Genomic DNA, 22,233 nt, shown 5'->3' with positions numbered 1-22,233 from the left:
TTGTCCTGGGAAAAGTATTTATCTCGACTTAGCAAGAATCCTAGGCATTTGGCTAAAGGAAAACTGATACAGAAATCATTGGTGATGAGAATGAGTATCAGAGCTGAGTCAATAAATGTTCACTTTATTGACAAGAGGTGGCTGGGGCAGTGGCAGCAGGAGTTAGGTCTCCAACAAGGGCCTTGGTGCCCTTTACCCACCACCACAAAGCCATTTCCAGAAGGGTTTTTCCTGGTTGCATCATGGTGCCTTCTCCATCCCCCAAAGAGGAGAGCAGATGGCAGGTGGGGAGGGAAGTGGGTGTGGGAGTGGGGATAAAGTGGGACACACCTCCTATATTTTGTATTCTCTCCAGCCAGCTTTGGAGTTGGAAGGATGGTTTCTACTTGCCCCTGGGATGCAGAGATTCTCTAACCCTGTGTCAGATTCAGGCTGTGCACATAGCTTAGCTGAGAGATAAAGCCCGCAGGAGATGCTCTGGGAGCCCAGAAGCCATATGCTATTGACCGAGGAGTTGAGGTTGTGCAGATGAATATGTTAGAGTTCAGGCTTTGCAAGGACTGCCCATATCCAGGGAACCAGTGGGGGTGGCACCCACTGGCAAGTGCCATGCCTTGTATCCAATATGTGCTCGATGAGTAAATGAATGAGTGAATGTTCTGCTGAGCATGTCAGTTTTCAGGAATACTGAAATTTAAACTAGAAGCTCCTAATACTCCTCCCCCTCTGCGTACAGCTAGGAAGCGATTCCTCGCAGACTCGGTTGTCATCTCAGCACTCCCAGCATCCTGACTGTAGGAGAAGCTTCTTAAGAAGAAATGCTTTCCGTGAAGTCTGCTCTGAGCTCTCTTATTACCAAGACAAGAACTTAGAGATTGCTGTAGGGGAATTCAAAGCCACTTTTCCCATAATCAACTACAAGCATTAAAGGGAGCGGTTGTGGGTTTTGTTGTTGTTGTTTTTCTATTCTCCCCAAGCCAGATTCCATTAATGAAGCCCCATTTAACGGAAGTCAATTTACCAAAAAGAAAAAAAAATTGAGTGTAATTGCTTAAATACATTTTATGCTATACTGCAATAGCAGTTTCCTGGGCGAACTTGGAGTTCCCCAGGCCCCCCGGAGTGAAGTTAATGTGGACAGAAAGGTTTGAAGGGGAGAATCTCTCTTCGAGTTTCTCGCCTTTAATTATGATTCTAAGAGGGAGCAAAATTAAAGAGGATCCTGGGGGGGGATGTGGTAGGGGAGGAAAAGAAACAGAATGGAATTCAGCCTGAACTGTTCCACTGCCTTCTTTCATGCTTGTGTGTACGTGGCAGTACAATGCAGAGGCTGAGTACATAGGCTTTAAGTGGGGTGGTTTGAGTTTGACTCTCATCTCTGCCCATTTAATAGCTGTGTGACCTTGAATAAATTTCTTCACCTCTCTGTGCAGCCAGCTCATACAATGGGAAAGGGCCAAAAGCAGCAAGTGCAAAAGCAGAGAAGCAGTGTGTGCTCAAGTACAAGTAAGGTCTTCTGTTTGGTTGGAGATGGTTTTTTTGTGTGTCTGTGTGTGCATGTGTGCGTGTGTGCTCAGGGAAGGTAGGCAGGCAGGAATCAGACCAGAAAGACTTTACCAAGAAGGCGACATTTGATCAAAGCCTTAGATGAAGTGAGGAGGTGAGCCACATGGATGTCTGGGAGAAGAGCCAGCTAGCAGGCAGAGGGAATGGTACGTGCAAAGGCCCTGAGGCCAGAGGAGGTCTGGCCAGGTTTTTTTGTTGTTTTGTTTTGTTTTTCTTTTTCTTTTTCTTTTTCATTATGTTATGTTAGTCTGGCCAGTTTTGAACAGCAAGGAGACCCATGTGGCTAGAACAGAAAGAATGAGGTGGAGAGAGGAGGAGGTAGGAGAGGTGAGGACACTCTGACTTTTTTTAAGCCTAAGGCCATAGAAAGGTCTTTTACACCAAGGACAGGAGCCACTGAAGACTGTTTTTAATTAACTCTATTTGGGGTAAATTTTTCAAAAAATAAAGTGACCCATTTAAATGTACAGTTTTTAAAGCTTTGACCAATGTGTACATCCCATATAACCACCATCTCCTTCACAATGTAAAACATTTCTATCACCCAAGGAGGGTCCTTTGAACTCCCTTTCAGGGGCTCCCTGCTGATATCTCTCACCCCCAGCTCTGGTAATGACTAATCTGCTTTCTTTTGCTATAGATTAGTCTTTTCCAGAGTTTCATATAAATGGAATTGTACTGTATGTTCCCTTTTATCAGTATAATACTTCTGAGAGTCATCCATGCCGTTGTGTGTGTCATTGGTTTGTTGGAGAGTTGTCAGTGACACAGGGCACTATCTCAATGGCAGAGTCTGATGTGATGACAACAACACGGAAGCCCCCAGTTCCTGGGATAGTTGCCAAGAAAACTCTCCAATGTGCATTTATGTGTGAGGAGGCAGGAGCAGAACAGAGTAAAGGTGTGAAGGCACCACAGGGCCCTAAGAGTTTAAGCCTTGGGAGGGAACAGTTAGCAGGAGTCCTAGGGATGAGTAAAGGTGTGGGAGAGATGGAAAACAAATGTCCCTTGGGCCTTCTCCAAACTGGACAGCTGGAGTTAGAGCAGGTACTGGGGCTGGAGAAGTCTCGCCTACTTCCACTTTCCATCCAGATCATTATTCTCCTCCTGCTCCTGGGACCCTGGCACCCTCCCCACATTCTATTTTGCAATAAACAGCCTTTGGTTCTGAATTATTCAGGTAAATTCTTCCTATTTCTACTTCCCTTATGTAAATAGTCTCTAAGCTTTATCATTGAGATAGAATTGAATTTGGCCTGGTGGCGGGGAGAACCACAATACTGTTTGTGGCTCCTTAGAAAACTTAAATGACTCAGCCTATAATAAACTATTTTAAATGGGACCTGGTAAAATACGGTAATTGGTTTCTAGAATAGCTCTTACCATGGCAATATAGGTTATATTACTGGAGTTTGGTGTGTGTCAGCATTTTCATTATAGTAAAAACTCACTTTTGCCAGAGTATGAAGCCACTTGGTTAATTCCTTTGCTTATTACATATTTATAGGGACCCACCATGCTGGATCTCTTCCACTTGTCCCTCCAAATACTCTCCCCAACCTTCTCCACTTGGTTCCCTGTCTAGGAAGACTTAGCTGTGGGTGGGGCTACATCAATATGCTCCTTTTTTTCTGGCTTCTAATTGGGAGAGATCAACAGAAGCATCAGCAGGAGACTGGAGGAGGGGAGAGAGGAAAGTGAGTTCTGGGTACCCATTCCATGTTCCCTCTGGATGGGACTTCCACAAACTTCCTGAAGATCTGGGTCCTGTATGGTGGCCCTTTCCATACATCCTTTTTTTTCAGGGACACCATTTCTTCTCCAGGCCCAAGACAGCTCCATAAGCTGTATGGATACTGCCCCATCCCTGGTGTTTGTCCCTTTACAAAGAGTCCATTCATGAAACTCCTGGAATTATTCTCAGATGACTGCACCACCTGTTTTGTACTGGAATCCTGATGTCCCTGCTTTGTATCAACCATTGTGCTCAGTGCTTGGTTCAGAGATGAAGAATGCAAGTGGAAAATAAGAAAAGAGCAGCCACCATTTACCAAAAGCTCTCTGTTTGCCAGGGACCATGCTAAGGTCTTTGTTGTGTATTGCCTCATTTAATCCTTGCAACTCTTTGAAGGAATGGTTGTCATTTTCCCCATTTTAAAGTTACTGAGAGCAGAAGTAATTTTTGTTAAGATAACACAGCTGATCCCTGTAGGCCCAAGCTTCACCACCAGGCTACAGTGCCCTCTTTGAGGAGGTATCATAGGGAGACACACACCTAGATAGGGAATCATAATCCAAATGCAGTGATGTGGCATCATGGAAGAGGGAAAAGGAAAATGAGATTTCTCGAGCCCCTATGTGGCCAGGACTGGGCTATGTTCTTTGTCCATAGGTCTTCAGGCTGCTATTCATATTCTCATCCTCAGAAAGGTTCAGTAACTAGTCCTAGGTCACATTGCTACTAAGTGCTGAAGCTGGTTCAGAATCCAAATCCACGTAGCTTCAAAGCCAAGCAGAGGAGGAAAGGCTTTCTCAGGACGTGATGTTTGAGGGCTTCCCGAAGTCATCTCAGGTGACATGGGGGTGCAGGAGAGAGGGCTACAGGTGGACCTGTTCCCAGCAGTAAAGGTGAAGATCTAGGAAAGGACAAAGTGTGCGTGCTTGGGAGATGTTGGTGGGGTGTCCCCACGGGGGTGGGAGCAGGCAGGAGGGAGGTGTGATATTGCCAGAGTGGAGGCATTGGGAAGCTTTGTACCTGATTCTTATGTCAGGAGGAAGATGGGGGAACACCAGTGTATGGGCCAACTGGGAGGCTGTGAGTTAGACGAGGGAAGATAAGATGGAGGGGGTTCCTGGGTGCAGGGAGCACGCAGGGGGTGGGGGAACATCACAGCTTAGCCTGAGTATGGTGGAGAGGGCCAGCACTGAGTAGAGGCTCATTCCGGCAGGGGACAGGTGGGAATATTGAAAAGCAGCATGTCTTTTGTAGCCACTAGGGAGCCCCTGAAGGTTCCTGTGCTCCAAGAGGAAGGATCTAGTTGACCTGGAAGTTGGCCCAAGATGGCAATTTGTCAAGAGGCTAGGGCACTGAACAGTGACAGCAGGAAAGACGCCGGTGCCCTTCTCTCTGGGCTGGACTAGCTGGGAGCCAGAAGAGGCTAATCTAAGGGAGGTGGGATGGACCCAGCAGGAAGGGGAGGCTTCTTACAAAGGCAGCAGCACTAGGGGAAGAGCTAGAGGAGACCTGGGGCCTACTGAGTGATCTCAGAATGGGCTCTCACACCACTGAGGGGCTGCACTGCCTAGAGTGCCTGTGTTGGGCCTTTCCACAGACTCCCTGGGGCCTCATAGGGGTAACTGATCCTTGGCCCTGAGGTTGTTGGCTGGATTTTTTTTTTTTTTATTTATTTTCAGCATAACAGTATTCATTATTTTTGCACCACACCCAGTGCTCCATGCAATCCATGCCCTCTATAATACCCACCACCTGGTACCCCAACCTCCCACCCCCCACCCCTTCAGACCCCTCAGATTGTTTTTCAGAGTCCATAGTCTCTCATGATTCACCTCCACTTCCAATTTCCCACAACTCCCTTCTCCTCTCTAACTCCCCATGTCCTCTATGCTATTTGTTATGTTCCACAAATAAGTGAAACCATATGATAATTGACTCTCTCTGCTTGACTTATTTCACTCAGCATAATCTCTTCCAGTCCCGTCCATGTTGCTACAAAAGTTGGGTATTCGTCCTTTCTGATGGAGGCATAATACTCCATAGTGTATATGGACCACATCTTCCTTATCCAAGGGCATCTTGGCTCTTTCCACAGTTTGGCGACCGTGGCCATTGCTGCTATAAACATTGGGGTACAGATGGCCCTTCTTTTCACATCTGTATCTGTGGGGTAAATACCCAGGAGTGCAATTGCAGGGTCATAGGGAAGTTCTATTTTTAATTTCTTGAAGAATCTCCACATTGTTCTCCAAAGAGGCTGGATTTTTGCTGGGGGAATCAGGATTTTAGATGGGGGTGGGTGGACTCTGCTGGGAGGACTGCAGGAGAAAGTTCCTGCAACTGCAGTCTGTGGCACAAGGGAGTGACACCTGTCCACACTCCTGGCTCGGGGGAGGGGATGGGCCTCTGCTCCTAGCCTGAAGGACCCACCCTCTCCACAGCTTCTTAAGGTAACCCAGTGGTGGGAAGGGCCCCTAAAGAGCCACCTGAAGCTGCTCAGTCCCTAGGTCACAGGAGGGCAGCCAGGGTAGCCCCACCCTTCCTTCCCACTCTAGGCCTGGACTGAGGCCCTAGCTCCCATGGGAAATGGGTAACGCCTGCCCCTGTCTCACGCCTAACCCAGCTGATGTCATGTTCCCACAGGTTCACTGGAGCCAGCCTCCCAGCCCCGGTCATCAGCAGCAAGAACTGGCTGCGGCTGCACTTTACCTCGGACGGCAACCACCGGCAGCGTGGTTTCAGTGCCCAGTACCAAGGTAGGTGGGGCTGCCATGCTTCCTCCATGGGTTGCAGTGACTCCTGGGAGCAGCTCATCCTGTCCCCAGACATGCCTTTATCATCCTGTTCTTATTTGAAGACCTAGGGTCTCCACATCAGCATCTCTGCATCTGCCACGGTGGCCTGCTGCCCCAGGCAGCAATGGGGTCCTGTGGCCCGAGCTACCCTTCTCCAGGTCCCTCCCAGGCTCCACCAGGTGCCTTTGAAGAGCCAGGCACTGTGCTGGGCACTTGATAAGCATCATCTCATTTAACCCTTATCATTCCACTGTGAAGTAAGTGGTGTCACCATCCCCGTTATATGGACAAGGAAGATGAGGCCCAGAGCAATTAAGCCAGTTTCCCAAGGTTATCTGAACTCCTCCTGTTTGTTGAATCCAGAGCCCATCCTCTCGATCACCGGTGTTCCATCTCCCCTGGTATAAAGCGGAAGACCGGCTTTTGTGTTATGTAGCACCCAAATGTATTACACATGCGGGCAGGGGAGCTCTAGGAGTGCTGTAGCTCAAGTGCTCTAGTCTGTGAAGGGCTGCTTGGCAGCCAGAAACCAGACTGGGAATGGCAGGTGGAAATTGCAGGTAAGCAGGATTCTGCTCCAATCCTGGAGAATTGGCTCTCCCCAAGACAGGGAGCTCCTCAGGCCTGGAGGAGATCCAAAGTCCACGGAATGTATGGGAGTAGATGAGAACATTCCTTTCAACCTTGAGTTTGCTCGAAGTACACAAAATTTATAAACACCAAGGGTGGGCTTTAGAACTTGCTCATTAAGCCCTTAACTGCTACCAATTACAAGCTGATGTTGGTTCTGATTGATTCGACAGTGAACTTGTATTGCACACCTATTAAGCAGAAGGCCCTGGAAGGCCCTCGGGAATAAAAGGTGGGGTAGGCTCACAGTGTGAGTGAGCGAGTGAGGAAAACCAGTGGTGTGCAGAGAATGGGACCATGTAAGGCTGATAAAAAGTAAGAAGTGCCTCCTGGCAGGGGTGTGCGGGGGTCAGGGGGTAGGGGCAGGGAGGAATGCAGATTCTCAGGTGGAGAGCAGGGCAGCATGTCCCTCCCAACCCTGGCTTGGAGGCTCTGGGTCCGGACAGCAGTTGGCCCATCACTCACCTGGAGGGGGCAGGGGGCAGCCCCTGCCACCAGACCCCCAGGGCCAGGCTTTCTGGCCTGAAACTAGGATAAAACTGGCACTGGAGGCAGAGGCCTTACCTGTAAAATCTGGGACCTTTCCTAAACAGCCTCACTTCCTTAGCTCAGGGTAGCAGGACACCTTTGAAATATTTAAAAAACAAACCCCAAAGCCACCCTGGTCTGATGAGCTTCACAAAGCCTCACTCTGAGAGCTTTCCTGAAAACATTTTTCCACTGCAGACCGTGGGCTTTTGTGGAAGCGAAGCACCTGGATTTTTTTTTTTTTTTGTATTTTCCAAAATAGAAAAGCAGAGATGAATATTATCATTTTATCTGGTTAAATAGGTGCCAGGATTTCTACTATTTCGGGTGCCTGAGGGCCTGTTTGGCATGGTCGTGGGTTACAGTTTGAAGCCAGACAATGGGGGACAAGAACCGAGCTGTGTGGCAGCCTCTAGAAGAGCTGCAGCAGGAGCATACCTGCTGTGCAGGAGGCCTGGACGAGGCCATGTCCCCCACTGCCCTGCTGGGGCCCCCACACAGCACAGTGGCAAAATGTGTTTTTAATTCCTACATTGCAGCTGAAGAAGCTGAGGCTCAGAGAGGTTTAGTAACAAGCCCAACACACATAGATCACACAGGTTGTAAGTGGTGAAGTTAAATTCATTCACAGGCTCGTGTGAGTTTTCTGCAAAAGCAGAGAGCCTTCTCTGAGTGGTGCCTCGAATGTCTTACCTTTCCCATTTAACTGGTAGCTTTTAAACTTTATTTGTTAATCTCATCCCACCATAAAGAAGTACATTTTCCAACACAACCCAGTACACACATCTATCTATAGAACTAAAAAGAAAATGTCAGCAAGTGGTATTTACCCCTACGAAGCATGATGCACCCTGAAAATTTCCCATTTTTAATGTTAACTGCAGCCTCGAAGTGAATTTCACAAGTCTACAGCAGCTAACAACCCACAGTCTGAAAATCTGCTTTAGTGATGAACTTCTCAAAAGCAGGCCCTATCTTATCCTCTTCTGTCTCCCCGAATACAGCTCTTGAGCAGGTTTTACTCATTCCCGTGGGCCAGTGTTTCCAGAGAGCTTTCTCTCACTTCAGGCTTCTGGCATTTACTACTTCACCCAGTCCTAACAGTGGCTGTGGGAAGGAGGGCCTCCTCTTAGCCCCGCTCTGCAGGTGAGGGTTTCCAAGAGCCACGTAACTGACCCAAGGTCTCATCGATGGAGTGTGGAAAGGATTTTCACGCCAGCAGTATTCATGCTTATAGATGGTGGCATATATACTGTGCTAATGAATGATTTTTCCCTGGGAACTTCTTTGTCTAGTGTTTTCCAGACCGGGGGCATATAGTGCAAGCATATACAATAATCATTTAGTAACTCGGTTAGTGACTCGATCAAGGTTCCTGAGCCTCAGCACTGTTGACATTGTGGCATGGGGAGCTCTTTGTTGTAGGGGACTTTCCACTGCATTTTGGGGTGCTCAGCAGCATCCCTGGCCTCCATCCACTAGATGCTAGATGCCAGTAGCATCTCCCTCAACACACACAGTCATGATAACCAAGAAGTTTCCACACGTGGCCAAATGACCCCCACATACAGAATCACTCCCCATGAGAACCACTGCTCTGAAGGCAAGGAGACTTGGAAATGACTAAAATAATCTGCTTGGCGGCTTGCAAATACAGCCCCAAAGCCTGGCAAAGATAGCTTTTAGTCAGGGGGCCTAGCAGGAGATAGAAGACATTTTGCCCAGCTTTCTGAGGAGGGTTTAGTGGTGGGACATTTTATAGAAGATAGGATGGGATTAAAGGTCCCCAAAAGGATGATGAGGTCCTCAGAGACCACGCAACAGGGAGGCCTTCACCGTAGTGGGGTAGGGGCCGGGGCAGAGGGAGTAGAAGATAAGCCACCTACCTGAACTGAGGAGCCTGACCACTGCCAACCCTCAGTGCAGGAGGAGGGGGCCTGGGAATCAGTAACCAGAGCAGGAGGAGGAGCCCAGAATCAGTAACCTGATCTCTCTCTTCTCTCTCCCTTCTGTCTGCTGTGCCTCCCATCTGCCAACCCAAAAGGAGCGAGAAACAGGGGAACAGAGGCCCTGCTGTGGCCCCCTGTGTACTCTGGGAGGCTAGGAGTCTTACCAGCGGGCCCCCTTGCTCTAGCAGTGCTCAAGGCAGGACAGAGAAGTGTGAGGACTTGACCGAGGGACACATCAGCAGGGGGTCAGTTTCCACAGCCCTCAGCTTGCTGGGATTAGTCTCAAGTGATTTATGGCACCTCAGGGCTAATCATTATAAACCCCTAAATGGATTGATGAACAGTTGTGGGTTTTTTTGTTTTGTTTTGTTTTGCCCCCAGATACCAAATCATACATTGAACAAATAAATGAATAACCTACAACATGCCATATTCCATTCCCATCTCAGTCCAACAAGAACTTAGGGGTATTCTTGGCCAAACAGGATGTTCAGTACTACCTCAGGAAATCAGGGGACCAGAGTTCCAGTGTGAGTGTGCGTCTGGCTGGCTGTTGGACGGTGGGCAAGCGTGCTGAATTTTAAGCATCTTGGTGTGACACGGCCATGTGACAGCACGGAAAGGGGAAGGCAGCTATCCCAGGCTCTGCTGTCAAGGAGAACAGCTTAAAGAGAGGAACAGGCGTAAATCTATAAATTGCATGCAGCCAGATAAGAGATACAATTGAGGCCTGGGAAAGGGTTCTAGGATTAGAGATAAAGGAGCAATTAGTTTAACAGGGAGCACTTAAAGAAGCCAAAATAAATAAATAAATAAATAAGAAAAAGGTGGCAGCAACATCAGTGTGGGCTCCAGAAAGATACCACGCAGATAGTGAGGAACATTCCAGGTAGAGGGAAGACAAGAAAGGGCTAAGTCTGAGGAGCCCCGGAAACCTGCGTGTCCAGGGAGGAGCTGGGCCAACTGCAGCCCGCAGGCCTGACCCAGCTCTCTGACTGTTTCTATATGGTCCTCAAGCTGAGAATGGCTTTTACGTTTTTAAACACTGAAAAAGAAAATCAGAAGGTTTCGTGACACATGAAAACTGTATGAAATATAAGTTTCTGCATCCGTAAATAAAGGTTTATGGAATACAGCCTTGCTCATTCATTTACGAAGTGTTGAGATCCTCCGGAGTGCTACCAGGCTAGAGCTGGGCAGTCTACAGCTGAGACATGACCCACAGCCCAACTCATGCACTCTCAGGCCTCCCCTCTCCCCGAAAATATTTGCTGCCCCAGCTCGAAGCCCGCCATCCAGAGTGCGGGGCAATGATCAAGGCAGCGAGCTCCGAGCCCAGAGAGGGAGACAGGGATAACACTGAGAAGCTGCACTGAAGACAGGAGATCAGAGGTCTTTTACAGGAGTTAACAAAAGTTTAACATATGGGCACCTGGGTGACTCAGTCAGTTAAGCGTCTGCCTTCGGCTCAGGTCATGATCCCAGGGTCCTGAGATGGAGTCCCACCTTGGGCTCTGTGCTCAGCAGGGAGTCTGCTTTTCTCTCTCTCCCTCTGCCCCTTCCCCTGCTCATGCTCTCTCTCTCAAATAAATAAATACAAATCTATAAAAAATTATTTTAAAAAATTTTTAAAAAAACAAGGGAGACATAATCATATTTTCATTTCAGGAAGATCTTTGACTACTCTCAGATGATAATGGGAGGACAGTTAAGAGTCTCAGAGAACCTGAAATCTCCAAGGACCTAGACTTTAGGCAGAGGCAGAGAGAGACTGGCAGAGGCCTCCCCACGGTCACCTGCCTGGACTCGTGGCTTGTTAGATCTGGGAGACAGAGGGGTGGAGGAAGGAGGCAGGGTATTCAGAGGTGAATTTTAGGTTTCTAGCTTGAGGGAGAAGGTGAAAAAAATAACACTGTTAACCAAGGTGGCCTGGAGCAGAGGCACATGAGGGTGGATTTGCTTGGAACATGTTGATCTACATTGATATTGGCATATCGGGGCTTAGGGGCCATCTAGTAGGTAGCTGACTGGTCTGTCAGTCTGTAGCTCAGAGAAGCATCTGGGCTGGAGAGAGAGATGTGAAGACTCAAGGCAAAGTAGAGGCAGAGGTCACTGGTCCCCTCTCAGAACAGGAGTCCTCTTCAAATGTATAAAACATGAGAGGAGGGATCCCAGAAGAGTGGTTTTCAAAGTGGGTTCCTTGGAGCCTGGAGGGCTTCTCCCCACAGCTGTTTTGATAGGGACTGAGCAGGCGGGGCTCTAGGTTCATCTCCACCCCCACACCATCAACTTAAACCAAAGAGCAGTTCCTCTTTGATTTGCTTTGTGTAGTGGGCATTTACCTAGAAGTGTAACTTCAGGTTCCTATACCTGAAATGTTTGGCAATCACAGAAATGGAAATTCCTTAAATTTCCTCCAGTTCTGGGAGACCACTGAGGTTATATAATCAATCCTTCTGCCTCCAGGCAAGGAATATTTTCAGTCTTCCTTGCAGTGCCAATTGCTTTCTTGCTTTCTTTTCAAGCCTGCAAGGAATGACATTGAGAAGAGCCTTTTTAAATGCCCCCAGAGGCTTATGTTCACAACTGGTGAGGGTCTTTCCTGTCAAGGAAGAGAGCATACCTCCCAGCTTACTATTGCCCCGCTGGTCCCTAGAGAGGGAATGGTATTGACCCCCATGGGGCTAGTGGAAATTGAAGGACGTCCTGCTAAAATATCTGGCATGTGACAGATGCTCAGGAATTGGAACCCGCAGGCCTCAGACTGCACCAGTAACATCTACTCCCTATTATAGGGGGAACCCCTTGTGCAGTGACAGGTAGACCTGGTGGCTCCGGCTCCTCAGCCATGGGCTCTCTGCTTGTCACTCCGACATCATGGTTATTGTCCAGTGCTCGACCCTCCCTCCAGCCAAATCCTAGCCTCACTCTGCTGTTCCTCTCACTGTCTGTGTTGTCAAGTGAACTCTGGGAACCAGGAGTTGGGAGATACTCCACAGTGAGAGAATCAGCTCCTCTGCTTTCTGGAAGTCTGAGACACTGAGTCTCAGTTGTCTGCTGAAGAAACTCAAACATTTGAAACCAATTTGCATGCATCAAGATGCTTTTTATAGTAACAAACCCAAGCTTCTGTTTGGGTTTGAGCCAAAGTGCCTCAGGCAGCCTATGTCCACGCTCAGATTCTTCTCTCCAATTCCCATCCACCTGCTGAGCTGCTCAACCCTTGCCAGCCTCATTGTTATGTTCTGGATATCCAGGTGTCCTCCATGAATCGCAGACTTGCTGCTTTCAGGCTCAGGAGCCCAGAGCCCAGTGCCCCTGAGGCCAGCCTTCTAAACTCAATCAAAAGTGAGTCTGAACTGAAAACAGCATGAACACAAAATACAGCACCCCTCACCTCGCCTGCTTTCAAGGGCAACCCAGTCCTTTTGCCAGGAAATGAACTCCAAGCACATATTCTTCTAACAATTGGTCATTTCTTCATCCACACAGTCATTGGACAGTTCAGGGAAACTTCTGTGTGCTTGGCTCTGTCAGTCACAGGTCACAGATCTGTAAGCTTGGGGCACAAATAGCTAGGAGAACAGGACATGACATCACAGTAGAAAAAGGGCTTCAACAGACGCCCGGATGAAATCTTGTAAGGGCAGTGACTTCTCCCTGAGGTGGAGCCACAGCCACAGAGAGGAGATAGCCTTTGAGTCAGGCCTTCGCCAGCCAGAGGTAGCCAAGCAGGGAAGAGGGGAAAAAGACATGCCAGGTAGAGCAAAAAGTATTGCCCAGGCCATGAAACCAACAACTGATGGCCATAGGAATTCCCTTAAATATCTTTCTTCTGGTCATTTTCTGACTTGTCAGAAGTTGCTTGTGAAGACCACCACACAGCCTGTTAACAATGGCAAAGCACGAGTCTAGAAATTGGAACATTCCACTCCCATACTGCCCGCCACCTACCCTGCCAGGATCCTTGTCTTCTTGAGGGATTCCAGTGGCTACAAGGTTTGCTGTGGTTAACCCACAGGCCACACCAGCAGCACCCAACAAAGTACTTCTTACAGACATCAGCTGTTTTGTACATCTTACTGCCCATAGTTGGGTTGATGATTTCTTTTTCCACCATATTCAAAATGCCACCCAGCATAGTGTTTAACCAGCTTCTGAGGAGCTGGACATTATTTTCTAAACTATCGACAATCCTTCCTCTCCTGGATTTTTGACAATGGTCGTTGGTGGCATTTTGAATGTTCTCTTTCCATTGTTGCTATACCAGTTTTTTGCTCTTTGTTAGCTAGAGCAGTGAATTTAAAGTGGGAATGCACCAAAGCAAGGCACCCAGACAGCGCCTTTTCCAGCAACGGGTCTTGGAGCATTCCCTGTATCTGTTACTCCTTCCTTTCATTCTCTTCCATGTCACTTGTCCTGGTGACCTTCAGCACAGCTCTGCCATCTAAAGTGTCACCAGATGTCCCTGGAGCTTTTCTTTTCCATGGTCACTAGTATTGATTACCTGAATATTTCTCTTTTTGAATCTTGTCACTTCTCTCTTGCAAGTATGTGCCGTCATCTTCCGTTACAATAACCTTTCCAACTTTTTCTAAATCATGAAGCAAATGATCTTGAAAATTCAGAGCCTGGCTCTCTTTTCCAAATACCACACCATCAGTAGCAAAAGCTTTGTTGGTTCTTTCCCTGAGACCAGAACCTGAAGTTTGGGTTGCTATAATCAACAAGCTGACATTTACCCTATTCCAAGTGAGTGTACTGAGGGCATCTTCAGCAGTCATAACCCAAGACTTTCATTGGACATTGGTGGTTTCAAGACTGAGTACCATGGACTGGACACCGGAAACCCTAAGTATCCTAGAATTTCCACTTCCGAACTATTGATGTCTTATTCAAGTAGGGAGATACGTAATTTTTGGCACCTTCTGTGACTTTGATTCCAGCCTTTGATTCCTTCTGTGCCTTTGATTCCTGTGTTTTCCTGCCCCATATTGCAAGGATATTCTTTGAACCTTTGTAATTCCGTCAGAAACAATATTGCTGATTTGTCTGACTCCATTTGCAGAAACTGTAGCAAACTGAGCAATGTCTTCACAAGTTCTCACAGCTTTAGGCTCCTAATAAGTTTAGGAATTGCAGTATCAACACACAACATCACACCTTTCCTGATTTCCATTAGATTAACACCTTTGCTCATCTTCTCAAAGCCTTCCATGGCCATGGCGCATGCCGGTACAGTGGAAAAAGTGATGCCACCCCAGCCTCTTTATTTGTGTGTTGGCAACATCTTGATCAACAGTGGCACAATCGTCTTATATTTATCCCTCACCAAATCCACTGACCTGGCAGCCGAAACCCCATCTTCCGTTACATTGAGGCTTTCTCAGCTCTATTCCATACCACTGCTCTTTCCACTGTTCTTCTCCATAGTAAGGGTTTCAGCATCTGCTAGAAGGTCTTTACCTTGAAGCATTAGATCTTGGGCATCTGCAGCAAATTTTCCATCTTTGGCATAAATCTGAGAGAGGTAAGGAGCGAGTGTGCTAGACATTGACTTTGTCTAGCAAAGAACTGTGAATAATGAAAGCATATGTGCAGGGTTGGTGGCCAAGCAAGAGGCAGGCCATCAGTGACAAGGGAGGGACAGGGGCAAGTTTTCTTTTTTTTTTAATTAAATTGATTTATTTATTTTCAGAAAAATAGTATTCATTATTTTTTCACCACACCCAGTGCTCCATGCAATCCATGCCCTCTATAATACCCACCACCTGGTACCCCAACCTCCCACCCCCCCACCACTTAAACCCCTCAGATTGTTTTTCAGAGTCCATAGTCTCTCATGATTCACCTCCCCTTCCAATTTACCCCAACTCCCTTCTCCTCTCTAACACCCCTTGTCCTCCATGATATTTGTTATGCTCCACAAATAAGTAAAACCATATGATAATTGACTCTCTCTGCTTGACTTATTTCACTCAGCATAATCTCTTCCAGTCCCGTCCATGTTGCTACAAAAGTTGGGTATTCATCCTTTCTGATGGAGGCATAATATTCCATAGTGTATATGGACCACATCTTCCTTATCCATTCGTCCGTTGAAGGGCATCTTGGTTCTTTCCATAGTTTGGCGACCATGGCCATTGCTGCTATAAACATTGGGGTACAGATGGCCCTTCTTTTCACGACATCTCTGTCCTTGGGGTAAATACCCAGGAGTGCAATTGCAGGGTCATAGGGAAGCTCTATTTTTCATTTCTTGAGGAATCTCCACACTGTTCTCCAAATAGGCTGCACCAACTTGCATTCCCACCAACAGTGAAAGAGGGTTCCCCTTTCTCCACATCCTCTCCAACACATGTTGTTTCCTGTTTTGTTAATTTTGGTCATTCTAACTGGTGTAAAGTGATATCTTGTGTATCTTGTGTAAGGTGGTTTTAATTTGAATCTCCCTGATGGCTAGTGATGATGAACATTTTTTTATGTGTCTGATAGCCGTTTGTATGTCTTGATTGGAGAAGTGTCTGTTCATATCTTCTGCCCATTTTTTGATATGTTTGCCTGTTTCGTGTGTGTTGAGTTTGAGGAGTTCATTATAGATCCTGGATATCAACCTTTTGTCTGTACTGTCATTTGCAAATATCTTCTCCCATTCCGTGGGTTGCCTCTTTGTTTTCTTGACTGTTTCCTTTGCTATGCAGAAGATTTTGATTTTGATGAAGTCCCAAAAGTTTATTTTCGCTTTTGTTTCTTTTGCCTTTGGAGACATATCTTGAAAGAAGTTGCTGTGGCTGATATTGAAGAGATTACTGCCTATGTTCTCCTCTAGGATTCTGATGGATTCCTGTCTCACATTGAGGTCTTTTATCCATTTTGAGTTTATCTTTGTGTTCGGTGTAAGAGAATGGTCGAGTTTCATTCTTCTACATATAGCTGAAAAATCAGATTCTAGTTTTTAAAAGATCATCCTCTGCAACACTTTTTGGGGTGAGTTAGAGAGAGTGAATTGGTGAATGAAATCCAAGCAAAAAAGGGTTTAGGGCAAGAGTGGCTTAGAATCCTGAAAGAAAGATATACATTGGATGAATTTTTTCCTAAGGCTGAATGAACTAGGTTTGGTGATGGAACAGGTGTGGGGAGATGAAGGTATAGTCCAGCCAGTCATACAGCCAATTGGTGGGGAAAAAGGAGTGATCAGGATTAGCACCGGGGCTCAGCCTTGTGAAGAGAAGTCTGACTCCTTTGGAAGGAGGAGAAGCTGCAGGTTCCCTCCACTTTGTGATTCCCAGAGCCTTGGGGACAGGTTTAGCACCTCCCCTCCTCCCACAACAGGTCCTTGTCTCTTGCTAGCTCAGCCCAATAACTCATGCTGCAGACTAGAAAGGAATTTGTATTGCCAGATTCTTCTAGCTAAATGTGTACCATGTGTCCCGCTAACCTTTACAACAGCGGGGAAATGTCTTGTAATTAACCAGAATATAAAGGATGAATGGAGCAGCCTGGCAGTCTCCTGTAGTCATTATCATTCGGAGGAGATGAATGTACCTAGTAAGATTTCCATCAACCAGTTCAAGCCAGCACTTTTCTCTGGGAGTCCTGATTTTGTTCACGGTGCAAAAACATGTGCAAAAGGGAATTATATTTTGTATGTGAGTGTTTGGGTCCACGCATACCCAAGGGCACAAATTTGTTGTGGGTGTGCCGATTGTAGACACAGATGCATGTGTGGATCTGTGTGCAGGCAAGTACGTATGTGCATTGAGGTGTGCATACAAGTGTGGTTGGAACTGTGGAGCTGGCCCCAGGCTCCGTTATATCTGAGGTGCATCAAGGGTTACAAAATCCATTTTAAAGACCAGAACTTCGGTGTAATATCATTGGCATTACACTGTGGGTGCTCCCTGAATGAATGAATGAATGAATGAATGAATGAACAAATGAATAAATGGATACATGCCAGAAATTCTCTAGGTTCTTGCTACTTTATCCTGCCTTTCTGATTGGGTCTGGCAGTGGCATACTGTGGAGATCTAGAGGCAGAAGCCTTCTTGTTCTCTGATGCTTTTTACCTGGCCTGCCCTGGTCTGTAGAGCTAGCTTTTACTAAGCTCATTTTGTGACTGATTTCCCACAGTGTTCCTTTTTCCTTGATCACTCACCGCCCACTTGGTCAGACTGTTTAAGAGACAAATTGGTTGTCTATAATTCAGGGTGTGACAGCTTCCCTGGAATTGCTCAAAAACTGAGGCCCTGGCATATATGGAGGCGATTTCTTGATGTCCACATCCCTGCTAATATGGATCTTGCCAAGAGCTTACCCCCCAAGCCAAGACCACTTTCCTGATCCATTCATCAGCTCCCACTATGGTATGGGTCCACAGTATGGGCTCCCCTCCCCAGAGCCTGGGCCTGGGCCAATTGGGCCTGACATACATCCTTTAGAGATTGTGTTGTTGGTGAGGAACCACCATCCGGAGAGCAGGACCCCTGCCTTCCCCAGGCTTTTGTGTGGTGCTCACAGACAGCACCTCACAGACAGCACAGGCCATGCACTTCTGAGACCAACTCAGAGGAGTAAATAGTCCAAGGTTTATATGTAAATTAAGAAGCCCCCTGAGGCTTCTCAGGTTCCTTCTCATTCACTTCTTACCGCTTTAGCAAGTTCCATCCTGCAATAAGTAACAGGAAGGACAGAGTTCATTCCTGCTGGGGAGGATGAAGACGTCAGCCACCGCTAACAGTGGCCCAAGGGTTATAAAGCACTGACCTTGTGGGTTACACAGCCCTTCTTGGGGAAGACCGAGTAAAGTAGATGGGCACAGAAATTAGAATGATTCCTTCTGGAGCCTCTTCCTGAGTGCAACCTTGAGAAGAGAGAAAGAAGGGTTCCCTCTTAACCATCCCCTCATGCCCACCTGCCTCTCATTGTCCCCCTTCAGCAGCTGCAGGGAAAACTGAAGGAGCATTTACCCCTGGAATGGCATTCGTGGTGCATCGGCCCCTCCTCACCTCCCTTCTTCCAGAGAATACTAGGACAGGAAACGAGGGAACTGGGGATACTCTTACTTCCTCCTTCCTGGCCAGGTGTCCAGAGTCATCTGCACAGACCTCCCATAGAGTGAACCACACTGGGTCATGGAGACCCCTCTCCCCACCCCAGCCCCAGTGCCAGGGCATCAGGGAGAAGAACTTGAGCTATCCCCACAGTACTGGGACTAGTCCTGTTCTCTTAGGGATGACTGAATCCAAGGAATTTCCCCCCTGCTGCACTGTATTAGATAGGCTTGAATAATGCATGTTTCCCTACTAATACCCTCTGTTTGATAATGGGTCCACGTTAGTGTTCATTGGAAATTTTCCTGCTGGATACACATGGAGAGTAATGCACATTTATAAAAAGACTTTGAATGCAAGTTGGGAAGCAGTGACTCCATGGTAGTAACTGAATTTGATCAGGCATTCAGTTTAGCAGCTTGCCAGGGAACAAACCCTTTGGGAGCTTTTTGATATAGGCAGATCTGGGGGTTGTAGGGGGTTGGGAGATGGGCCCCTGCATGCCTGGTCACTGTGGGCTTTAGTTTCAGGACTGGCATGTTACCGCAAGTGCAGAGCAAGTACGAGTTTTTCAGGACTGAGCTGGGGCAAAGGAAAGATTCTGGAGAAGATCAACAGTGCCCCTGTGATGGCTTTGGGGGCAGGTCACAAGAGAAGATGCTAAGGTTCAGCCAAGAGCACAGCTGCCTCCTGGCTGTGCGACCCATAGCAAATCACTTAAACCACTCTGAACTGCCATGTGATTACCTATCACATAGGTATAGTAACCACCAGTCAAGGTCGATGGATGTGTAAGGAGCAAATGAAATGATTATCGAGGGCCCACCATGTACCAGGATCTATTCTAGGCATGAACAAAACAGATGAAAACCCCTGCCTTCCTGGAGCTTATATTGCAATGTGAGGGGACACAAACCAATGATCCTGTGTGTTAGAAAGTTAGGGAGGTAAAGTAGGGAAGGGAGCTGCGGAGCAGGAGGTGCGGTGTCACTGTAATCAGTGGTCAGAGAAGGCGTTTGTTTCTGCAGGAAAGCAGGATTTGCACAGATGCTTCCAGGGAAAAAGGGAGTCATGAAGATACCTTTGGAGAAGAACCTTTTAGGGAGCTGGCAGGTAGAAGCAGGAACACACTTGGCATATTTTAGGAACACCAGGGAGGCCCATGTGGCCGAACAAGAGTGATTAAGGTTGAAGATAAGGTCGGAGGGGTGCTGGGAGGGCAGATGGGACTGTGAAGGCCACTTGAAAGATGGGCTTTTACTTTAGGAGAGGCAGGTTGCCACTGAAGGGTTTTGAGCAGAGATATAATATGGTCTGACTTAGGGTTTTATTTATTTTTATTTTTTTTACATATAGTGTATTATTTGTTTCAGGGGTACAGGTCTGTGAATCATCAGTCTTACACAATTCACAGCACTCACCATAGCACATACCCTCCCCAGTGTCCATCACTTAGCCACCCCATCCCTCCCACCACCCTCCTCTCCAACAGCCCTCAGTTTGTTTCCTGAGATTAAGAGTCTCGTATGGTTTGTTTCCTTCTCTGGTTTTCTCTTGTTTCATTTTTCCCTCCTTTCCCCTATGATCCTCTGTCTTGTTTCTCAAATTCCTCATATTAGTGAGATCATATGATAATGTCTTTCTCTGACTGACTTATTTCATTAGCATAATACCCTCTAGTTCTATCCACACCATTGCAAATGGCAAGATTTGGGGGTTTTGATGGTTGCATAATATTCCACTGTGTGTGTGTGTGTGTGTGTGTGTGTGTGTGTGTGTGTGTGTGTGTATACCACATCTTCTTTATCCATTCATCTGTTGATGGACATCTAGGCTCTTTCCATAGTTTGACTAATGTGGACATCGCTGCTGTAAACTTTGGGGTGTACGGATCTGACTTATGTTTTAAAAGGATCCCTCTGGCCCTTGTATTAGAACAGGCTATATGGGGCAGGGAGGATGGGAGGTCATGGCAACCAGGGAGAATCACCGAGATTTCCATGACAGACATGGAAACTGCACTTGGGATCTACTTGGAAGGGTTTGAGGGATCCTGACGGATCGGGTGTGGATAGTAGGTGTGAGGGAAACAGACAAGTCAGGGATGCTGACCTGAATAAAAGAACTTGAAAGGCATTTAGCCCAGGGCCTGGCACACAGGAAGTGCCTGGTCACAGTTGCTGCTACCACTGCTGGGTACTCATCTGAGAGGGCTGAGCCACCAGCAGGGGCCAGCAGGAAGAAGGCTTGAGGGTCTGGGACAGATGCATCTAGCCGTATACCCAGAGAACGGATGAAGCCCTTAGAGGCCAGCAAAATGTCTTGGGGACCTGGGGAAGTCAGACAGAAAGGAGGTGGATGGCTTCAGAGGATTGGTCTTTGGAACAGTGGCATCCTGGCTCTGATGCCTTTTCTGCGCTATTTAGCAAACTCCTGATGAGCTGTGGTCTGGACTGAGATGGGATCAGAACCCAATTTAGTCATCAGGGCACCACCTGAGCCAGGCACCATCCCCCAGGGACCTCTAGGACTCTGCTTCCCCTGCCCACAGTAGGTCAGCTAGCATAGGCTGGGCTCAGCTAGCCAACTGGCTCTGCCACATATGCTCCTCATCCTCCTGGGACCAATCATGATCTCTCCCAGGGATGGTCGGGATGTGGGAGGACAAGCCTAATCTGACAGGTACTTTGCAAGCCTTCAGACACATCAAGACCTCCAAAATTCCAGTTGCTGAACCCAAAGTCAACAGGTGAGGGAATATGCCCCACCTTTTTAATGGAAAGAACTATAAAGTCACATTGCAAAGTGTGAGGATATAGGGAGGGTGACAGTTTGGGGGGCATTGCTGCAATCAGGTGCACCTTTTGCCCAGAGGGGTTTCTGGCTTTGACCCACCCTGGAATATCCCAAGCCAAGAGTGGGGATTATTCTAGAAGGACCACATCCCTAGTCACCGATAACAACTAAAATGGTTTTCCCTCTTACCTCTTCTCTAGTCAAGAAGCAAATTGAGTTGAAGTCTCGAGGTGTGAAGCTGATGCCTAGCAAACACAACAGCCAGAAGACATCTGTGTGTAAGTGTCTGCCTGCCTGCTCGCCTGCCGGGCCTCTTGCTTGAGGTCAGACCCACTGGTGCTGTGACTGCAGGGAAGCCAGATGATGCTAGAGTGATTTCCCTTCAATCCTGCCTCCTTCTGTCTCGGGTTCTGCACATGGACACACTGACCTAGTGGCCAGTGAGCAGCCCCAGGGTCCGACCTTTGCCTCCTCCTCCTCCTCCTCCACCTCCTCCTCCTCCTCCTCATCCTCTTCCCTGCACTTCCCTCCCTCCTCCTCTTTCCCTCTCACTTCCCATTGTAACTGTAGTCCAGGGAGTCATTACTGCTACATTTCGTTCTTTATTTTTCCTTTTGAATCACTTCCACCTGCTAAAACAGTCCTCTTTCTGCTCCTTGTCTAGGAGTCAGTTACCCCCAACTGGGATCTTGGAGGCTGCAGGGTCCCCATTGCAGGTCCCAGAGCAAGATCCTGTTCTAGGGTCCCTGGACCTGGCTGGGCTAGAGGGTGGGCTCCTGCATTCAACCCCTCAGTCAGTGCTGGGGTCTCTCTGCTGGGGCAAGGGGCAATTTCGTCTATGAGAACATGTTTCTGCTATTGGTGTTTGAATGATTAAAAGGGGAACATCTGGTGCTGGGGAATGGGCTGGAATGTCACCCTAGAAATAATTGATTAGAGCCTGTGCTAAGGGACTTTTGGGCTAGTGTATAAGAAGGGGTTCAGGAAGGCTCTGGGCCACCCCTGGAGGGCTGGACTTGAAAGCAATGGAGATCTTCCCAAGAACCCCTCAGGTTTTGTTCTGAAGTTGAGTGTAGGGAGCCTTCTGTGGTTAGAGACCCCCAGATGACCAGCTCTCTGCTTTTCCTTCTCCTGCCCTTCCTTTGCCTTTCTGCTTCTCTCTCTCCCAATCTTCCCACCCT

At 47.6% G+C, this 22,233-nt stretch overlaps 1 protein-coding gene across 4 annotated transcripts in view; it reads left to right on the top strand.

Moving 5' to 3' along the window:
- The window catches only part of CSMD2 (CUB and Sushi multiple domains 2), a 607,752-nt gene that overhangs the window by 287,451 nt on the left and 298,068 nt on the right, over positions 1-22,233 (top strand). For all 4 annotated transcript variants that reach the window (XM_082686557.1, XM_082686556.1, XM_082686555.1 and 1 more), the window contains exons 6-7: positions 5,945-6,057; positions 21,253-21,330. In XM_082686557.1, the coding sequence (XP_082542683.1) occupies positions 5,945-6,057; positions 21,253-21,330 (191 nt within the window). The remainder of the gene's footprint in view (positions 1-5,944; positions 6,058-21,252; positions 21,331-22,233) is intronic.

Source organism: Mustela nivalis (assembly GCF_964662115.1).
Source record: "Mustela nivalis genome assembly, chromosome: 10".
NCBI lineage: Eukaryota > Metazoa > Chordata > Mammalia > Carnivora > Mustelidae > Mustela > Mustela nivalis.
This window is presented reverse-complemented; position numbering and strand designations above follow the sequence as displayed.